The 8,056-nt window shown below is 40.1% G+C and overlaps 2 protein-coding genes across 2 annotated transcripts; one reads left to right on the top strand and one right to left on the bottom strand.

Annotated features, from left to right (window-relative positions):
* The first annotated feature begins 5 nt into the window (after window positions 1-5).
* Window positions 6-3,711, top strand: LOC103358040 (nuclear factor 7, brain). The gene is made up of 9 exons (XM_008282845.1): window positions 6-33; window positions 339-490; window positions 576-674; window positions 1,334-1,465; window positions 1,618-1,743; window positions 1,896-2,024; window positions 2,522-2,600; window positions 3,057-3,083; window positions 3,169-3,711. The coding sequence occupies exons 1-9, from the start codon at window positions 6-8 to the stop codon at window positions 3,699-3,701; spliced, it is 1,305 nt and encodes a 434-aa protein (XP_008281067.1). The 3' UTR covers window positions 3,702-3,711.
* Window positions 3,712-4,345: 634 nt separating this feature from the next.
* On the bottom strand, window positions 4,346-7,946 carry LOC103358039 (natural killer cells antigen CD94-like). The gene is made up of 6 exons (XM_008282844.1): window positions 7,920-7,946; window positions 7,484-7,623; window positions 7,011-7,141; window positions 6,703-6,863; window positions 5,249-5,373; window positions 4,346-4,483 (listed from the first exon to the last, which is right to left on the bottom strand). Exons 1-6 carry the CDS (start codon window positions 7,944-7,946, stop codon window positions 4,366-4,368), a joined length of 702 nt encoding a protein of 233 aa, XP_008281066.1. The 3' UTR covers window positions 4,346-4,365.
* Between the last annotated feature and the right edge of the window lie 110 nt (window positions 7,947-8,056).

The raw sequence follows: 8,056 nt of genomic DNA, 5'->3' as shown, positions 1-8,056 counted from the left end.
TAGAGATGAAGAGCATCCTAAAGACTGGCAAAAGTACGTTATTTAGAATGTTTTTTTTATACATTCACTGTCCATGCCACTTCTCTGCATGTATGTTTAATAACTCACAACCTGCCCAGTGGTTTCAATATGTATGAATTAAATCCAAACCCAACAAAAAGAACAATCAAAAGCTAATAATCAGATTTGTTGACTTTTTTAAGGCATCGTGTACTCTGATTTACCTCCTTTGTACAAAATGTAAACCTTCCCTTTCCCCAAACTTTGTGCTGTTTGGATATTATGAACATAATGTTACCTGAAACTCTAAAGACATGCCTCATGTCTGCCCCCCACAGGGGTCGGCGCGCTGCGGAAAGAGAGCAGCATCACCCAGAGCAGCTCAATCGGGGCCGTTCGCTGGAAGATACCTGAAGAGACCATCCAGGCTCACAGCTCGGTCCCCAGCCGACCCAGCAACCCCAGCATCGTCACCGGACAACACTCACAGGTAAACCAGCGGCTTCAAACCGACATTCTGCTCATGTAATCCAATAAGGAAAGAATTTGTAAGTGACCTGCTGTGCCTCCTGCAGGAACACCCTCGTCAGAACGGCCTGAAGGATCTCCGCAGCCTGCAGGAGTGTGTGCAGTTCATCAACGACTGGAAGAAGCAGGTGGACCAAGTCTGCAAGGTAGAACCGTAAAGAAAGAGGGAGAACAGATAGTTGTTAAAAATCACAAACTCTACAATGGAAGTGAACAAGACATGGAGTTTTGATGCTATGCCTGTTTCATTTTCAATCTTTTTATTTTACACTAAGCTTACTGCCAAATCATGATAAAAGTTCGCTAAAAAAAACAAAACAAAGCAGTCTATTGATTTAAAAAATAAGAGAATAAAGTGTCACAGGCTTGTATGTTAATCATTTATCCCTGTTGCTCATTCATACTTAAAAATAATGCCTGCAAATGTGTGAAGTTTCACTTTTGCAGCCACTTGTTTTTCTGCTTAGGTTGACCCAACATACATCTTATGTAGAGCAGAGTCCAGGGGAACAAGAGTGTACGTGCACACAGATTGAATAGGCAGTGCTATTAGAAATAATCTCTTGCTCATATAGAAACTGATGACCAGCTAGTCAGGGCAGAGGCTGCTGATAGGACATGCGCTAGATAATATTTTACAACCTGATGGCATGACCCCTTGTACGGTGGCCTTGTTACGAAAGATGTGTCATCCAGCTTTATAACCTTTATAAGTTATTAGTGGGTCTAATCAAAAATGTCTCGCTGCAATCACTTCGGTGTAATCGAAGGACACTGTCTAACAGAGTGCAATGTGTTTTAACAGGGCAGAGGGGATCCAGGGGAAGGCACCAGCAAGAAAGACACCAGGTCCCCAGACCGGAAAGTTGAACGTAGTCTTGAGGAGAGCAGGAAACTGATCCTGGAGTGGGCCGACGAACTCCACCATGTGGACAAGGTCAGTAGTTCTGACAGATGATCAGGGGCGGTTAAAGGGGCCCATCAATTACTGATCAAGGTTTCCCAACAGCTTCAGCTTTGGAAGAACATCTTAGTACAGTATAGCAAACTGCAAAGTCTAAATCTTCGCTTCTGGTTTGATGTCATTAGTTCCTTAAGGAGATCCCATGGGCATCGGAGAGCCAAGAAGACGAAAAAGAAGAAGATAAAGACACTAATGAGAATGCACAGATGAAGATCATGGAGTGGGCGAAGGAGCTGCAGATGGCCACTGAGGTGAGGAGGCACAAAGCTAAACTACTGGAAAGATATTAGTGTGACAGCTCAGTTACAAAGTCAAAGTGTGGGCATTTCCTCTGGCACAAAATTCCACACTGGGAGAGTTTAGCGAGCAATCTCGCAGCTGAAACAAACTTTTGTGTTTGCAGAGTTGTGGCGTACCAAGCGATGAGCTCGGCAAAGTGCTGCGTCTACTGGGCCTGAAGAAGAAACGTCTGGTAAAGCTGCTGCCGCTGCTGGAGTTCATCACCTGGTCTCTGCTCAAGGAAGACAGCACGGTAAGAAACGTTTCTGAGCTTCTCAGAAGGACCTAAATGACATGTATAAACCGTGCACGTTAACGAGAAACATCATAACTGTTTCATTGACACACTTTCGGTTGTTGTTTTTGAACAAAACACGTACATTGACACAGGTCATGAAAAGATATGGCATGTAGACTCTGCTCCCACAGTGCATGCAGCAATAAATTAATTCTGAGATTCAGTTTATATGAGCCTGTGTCCACTCTAACTTCATTCGTTGATTATGGTCAGCAATAGATATTTTATGGGCCTGAATTGATGCTTGAAAGCTTCATGTGACCTTTTGCAGCTTGTATAACAGCAATAAACTCCTCCTGGCGTGCTAACAGCGTGATTGACAAAGTTCATCACTAGTTTAGTTTCCTTCATAGCTACTGTTGAACCCTGTGATCATAAGGAAATAGAACGTGATTGAATCAATAAGGAAAATGCGATGCCACAAAATAATGTTTCAACTTTTTCCTTCTCAGAAAATGATTACACAAGTGTGGCTACTGGCAAAGCAAAGGACCTGGAAAGCGGGAATTCCCCGATACATCCCCAACTCAGGTGGGCATTTTGAAGATGTTTCCGCAAATAATTGTTTGAAAAGTTGAGAAGTGAACGAACTACTTTTTCATTTGTGAACCCAAGATACAGCTCTTTGGAAACAGCACAACCATGGGTAGAAGAAGAGAACTCAAAAATGAGTTTTGTGTAGAATAACAAAATTCTAACCCGAAATCATTTTTAAAGAAACACAAGAAATTTCTTTAATTTCATTTCACAAAAATTGAAAAAAAAAAGAATGATGCAGTGGACAAAATGTTTCCAGGCGCCCACAGGTGTTACCAATACTGGAAACAAAATGGCCGCTCTACCTGCTTTGAATATTTTACTACTTACATACTGAATTTGTTTCAGCCCAGTTCAATCGTTCATTTTCGTCACATGAATGTCAATTACAGCTAATTGCTTTGTTTACCCACTGCAACCATAATAAACTCTCTGCTTCTCTACTTTCAGTCTGGAGTTGGATTTGCACTGCAGCAGGTAACACCTTATCTTTGTCTCATCTCACATACCAACAGAAAACAACATCCCAGCAGTGAGCTAATTTATTTCTTCTTCTTGACAGCTGATGTGCGTCTCGACCCCATGACCAACTACCCGTGGCTGCAGCTTTCCGACGATCAGCGCAAAGTCCAGGAGGGCCACGTGGTGAGCAAGCCCACTCCCAACTCCCAGCGCTTCGACCACTGGCCGGGCGTGCTCGGCTGGGAGGGCTACGGCTACGGACGCCACTACTGGGAGGTAGACATAGCCAACAATGGATACTGGCGCTTGGGCCTGACCACTGCCACCTCCAAGCGGCACGGGAACTTCCCCATGACGCCAAAGGAGGGCTTCTGGACCCTGTGGCGCAGCCCAAACCACTTCTACGCCTGCACCAAGCCGGAGACCCAGCTGCCGGTCAGCCTGGTGCCCCGGCGGATGGGGATCTACTTAGACTATGAAGAAGGTCAGATCTCCTTCTACAACGCCCAAACCAAGACACACATCTACACCTTCACCGGAAACTTCAAAGGAAAGGTCTACCCTCTGTTTGCCCCGATGGACGGTCGCACACTCATGACGATCATGCAGCCGCACCAAATCTCAGCGCACTGAGGGAGAGGAGCCTTTAAAACTCATGTCAGAGATGCTTTGAAGAAAATGAAGTTAAAATTGTTTTGTCCAAAAGTCTACAGGAGAATTTCATTCCTCTACATGTTACTAAAACATTACTCTCATCTTCTTCCTGGAAAAACTTCATTTATTATACTTCAAGCTTTGATTAAAAAGTATTAAAAAGAAAGTGTTTGTGGATAAAACCAATCATGGCACTCTAAATGTAGTTAAATGCACTTCTGTAGAAAGAACCTAAGATGTCAAACAAAAAAAAATCACAAACTGTAAAACTCTAAAGCTGAAAATATTTATTTAAGAAGATTGAAATGTGAAGAGGCTCAGTTTGTCCTGGATGTGCTGACAAATGTCCCTTTTTTCCTTCATGTGTATCCAATACATCCAACACATGGAACACATTCTGCGTCTTCACAAATGCATGCACTTAACAATGCACTTTCAGATCTGTACATAATAAAAAATGTCATATAAATAACTTGCTGTCTTTTTTTTTAATGTAATTTGTTACATTTCTCCACAAACATTTCACAGTCTGCAGGAAAAATCTCATAATGTCTGCGTGCACACACATGTATTGCAACTTAAGTTGAAACTCTGGATGATCTCTCAGTCTTTTGTGAGCCCATAAAACACGTGAGGCTGCCTCTCAGGACTCTCTCTTACAAGCCCAGGGTCCGTGCTCTTCACAGTCAGCGGCGAATAGAGTCCCGCCTCCCCTCAGGTCTGCACAGTCCCTGTGATCGGCATCCCACTCCACCTTCATCCTTCAAAGCAAACATGGAGGTGATGTTCTTAAACTGAAGAACTGTTAGAAATGAAAAAGCCTTTTGGTTGAGAGGTGAAGCATCTTTGGGAATATGGTGAATGATGTTTATGTATATTTAGCAAAAACTACACCATAAAAAGCACCAGATAATTCTATATGTATACATGTAAGTTGTATGTTTGTGTATATCAGTGTGTTTATGTATGTATATGTTATAATGTTATGCTGCAATAAAAGCAAATTGAACCAAACTATTCTGAGGTTTCATTCTTTTCTTATGGCCATGTTTTTAACCTATAATACAGATCTATAAAAATACAGTGTAGACCAATGAAATAACACATTAACCTGCTATTACATGTTATTACATGTTATTACAGTGGATGAAAATTGATCTAGCATTTATGTGCCTAATTTGTGATGCATTAAATCTCGTAGAGCTGAAGTTACTAATATTTAGAAGAGGTTCGATATTCAGTGTTATTTGGTGTTGGCATTGTTTTGTTCTTTTATGTGTCTTGAATGCTGCACTACAGTTTCTCTTATCCCTCTTTCTCTGTATGTTTCTCACTCTTTTATGAATATAGAGAAGAAGAAAGAAACTAGGTAGGTGACATATTTGTTGCTAGACTATAAGCTGTCATTGGCTAAACTAATGCGTGACAGTGATGCCTGAAAATCTGACTGGAAATGAATAAAGCCTGGAGAAAAGCCTCCAGTAACTCGTATATGATGATCTGTTGATTCCCTGAGCAGGACTTACAGCATGTAGTGCTGGATGTCCGTCCCGTCCCTCCACATCCACCGACCCTCCTGCTGAGTGTCTGTCAGCCCCACCCACAGGAAGGGAAACCTGGGGAACTTCCTCATTACGTCCTGGATAAAATCCTGTGGAGGAAGCAACATTTAATTAAAGAACATCCTGTTCATCTGTTTACTGATAACTATGCAAATGATTGTATGAGTTTCTTCAGTTCCATACAGCTGTTATGTTCCTCCTAAGTGGCTCTCTCTGAAGTCTCATCTTTTTTTTTTACACAAGTTTCTTTATAGGAAGTTTTTTTTTTTTTTTGTATTATCATTATGTATCTGCAATGACTATAGCGCTCTTAGAAGGAAATTTGTGTTGGTGTAATTTAATTTCGACGTTTAAGAGGAAGGTGGGAAACATTTTATTGAAAGGACACAGTTAGTTTATGGAGAACTGATACTTTCAAAGCAAAGTTTTTAAAATTCTTTTTGTGGTGTCTTGAACTTTGGATGGACTTTTGTTATGCCTAGCTCAATAAAAACCACAATGTAGGGATCTTACTTGTATTTAACCTCTTAAGACCTGGACATCACATTTTGGGTTTTATTATTGCAGTAGTTATTTTTTTAAATCTTATTTTATTATTATTATTATTATTATTATTATTATTATTATTATTATTATTATTATTATTATTATTAATAATAATTTTGTATTTCTATTTTTTAAATATTTGTATAGATTTTTTTATTTGAAAAATATTTGCATATCTATACATTTATATTTAATATATTTTTATTTTCTTTATTTTCTTTATTCTCTTTGCTTATTGATCAGATCAAATAGCAAAGAGAAATTTTAAAAAAAATGCATATCAAACAAGAGCTCGATCTTAAGAGGTTAAGATGCAATGATTGTCAGATTGAGGCAATAGTTAGTAAAAAATCTGTGCTTATGAGTTTGATGTTGAGTTTAGTCAAGTCTGTGTAGATTTGCATCCATTCAGCTAATGGTAATCCTAGGAGCTTGAGCAGGAGGAGGAGTTAAAGAGGTCATCTCTGTTAAACTGGGAAAGCCGTCTCTGAACAGACACCACATACCAGACACAAAATAAAACAGTCTTGAGATCCCAGACAGTTTCAAAACCATCAACACCTTGAAAGCACGACTGTCTCTATTGATGGGACATCGCCATGTGATTTTGGGGTGACAAAATATATCCTGAACTTTCCACCAGTCAGTTAGAGCGAAGGAAAGCTCCTGCCTGAGAGGCAAAACATCCTCAAGAACGAAAAATGGAAATCCAGTTCTACTGAATCTCATAGGACTTCTCACCTTCTTCTAAAAAGTCTTTACATTACGAGTACATCCACTCAATCCTGTCTTTGACTTTAAATTAGTCGTGTTCGCTAAAGCTCAGTGTCACCATTTGTGAAGCAACACATCCTTCTACAGAGAACAATTACCATCTCTGCAGAGTCCTTGATGACAGCCAGGCTGCTGTTGTGTCCCTGACAGAACTCAGCGCTCTCGTTCCACTGACGATCCTCCTGCAGTCCAAACGAGAAGAAGTAGCAGTGACCCCTCCACCACATCCAGCCATCAGGACACACTCCACACCTGGAATCTCCACAAGGGAGGAAAGGAACACTGGTGTAAAAAATCAGATTTATATCTTGTAAACACTGGAGCAGCGATTTCAGAATCATGAGTCTTTGAGATCCTTGGAGATGTCGTAGGATGGCAGATGTTTGTGTCAGAGAATAAACTGTACCTCGAGTGACAGCGTGAAGCATCAGGCTCAGATCACTGAGCTTTTTCCGGCACTGCAGGAGTTGCTCCGGCAGCTCTTTGTCTGATGTGTTCAGGGGCCGATCCACTTCTGGTGCAGCTGACAATAAGCAACACCCAAAAGTCTATTTCAGTGTACAGATTTTATTTACATTTTCTTTATCATTTAAAAGCCAAACATTACTTAGGTTTTTTTTTTTTTCTTTTTTGTCATTTAGAGAAATCATATCAGATCTTCTTTTTATGACAAGTTCTATTTCTTTTTCTTTATCTTCTTTTTTTCACATTTGGGAGATTTTGAGGAGATTCATGTGAACTGTCAGAGTTTAAATTCAAAACATGTGTTAACTACAGCTTTATAGACACAAACAGGAACAAGCTGCAAATTGTAAACACACAGTTTATCATTATAATTTACAGGCAAGCTGGTGATAAAGTTTATATTCATACTCACCAAATAAAATGAGGCATAAAGAGAGTCCTGTGACCAGGGTTACTGCAGAAACAGCCACTCCTACTGTCACACGACAAGTTTGACAGGATCCTGGATAAGAAACAGATCTACTTGGGATGTGTGTTGCTTTATAAACTTCAAGCTAAATGAATAGAAATTGTAACCAAGTAGGGCCTCAGTTGTTTTAAAAAGTCCTCTGTTTCCTTTTCTAGAAACATGTTAGACAATAAGGTTATCGTTTGAGCTACGGGGGCCAAAACTCTAAAGTAACTTGCTTTTAATTGTGCGATACGGTTAAGTTGTGCGATGTTGAGTCATGCAGTACGTTGTGTTTCTACTAGAATATAATACTTGCGTGTACGCAGGCTATATATGAACACGACTACATGGTTGACAGTCACATATGCACTCTGTAAATAAAACACATGTGACACTCGCCCAACTTGACAAAAAATTAGGTGTCATGCCGTATTGTATCATAGTATGTATTCGACAAAAACAGTTTCATTTTCTGTCACAGATGACATTTAGTTTTTAAAAGCATTCAAATTTCCTGGATGTTGGTAAAAGTAATA

The sequence above is a fragment of the Stegastes partitus genome, unplaced genomic scaffold, assembly GCF_000690725.1.
Source record: "Stegastes partitus isolate 25-593 unplaced genomic scaffold, Stegastes_partitus-1.0.2 Scaffold287, whole genome shotgun sequence".
Taxonomy (NCBI): Eukaryota; Metazoa; Chordata; class Actinopteri; family Pomacentridae; genus Stegastes; species Stegastes partitus.
This window is presented reverse-complemented; position numbering and strand designations above follow the sequence as displayed.

Bases quoted from the DNA above. Each gene is read 5' to 3' on its own strand.
- LOC103358040 (XM_008282845.1), top strand. From the start codon at position 6: ATGAAGAGCATCCTAAAGACTGGCAAAA. The intron at 34-338 runs GTACGTTATTTA...TGCCCCCCACAG, and splicing joins CATCCTAAAGACTGGCAAAA to GGGTCGGCGCGCTGCGGAAA. The intron at 675-1,333 runs GTAGAACCGTAA...GTGTTTTAACAG, and splicing joins AGGTGGACCAAGTCTGCAAG to GGCAGAGGGGATCCAGGGGA.
- LOC103358039 (XM_008282844.1), bottom strand. From the start codon at position 7,946: ATGACACCTAATTTTTTGTCAAGTTGG. The intron at 7,624-7,919 runs GCGAGTGTCACA...CTATTCATTTAG, and splicing joins CTAATTTTTTGTCAAGTTGG to CTTGAAGTTTATAAAGCAAC. The intron at 5,374-6,702 runs GTAATTGTTCTC...CTTCCTCCACAG, and splicing joins TCAAGGACTCTGCAGAGATG to GATTTTATCCAGGACGTAAT.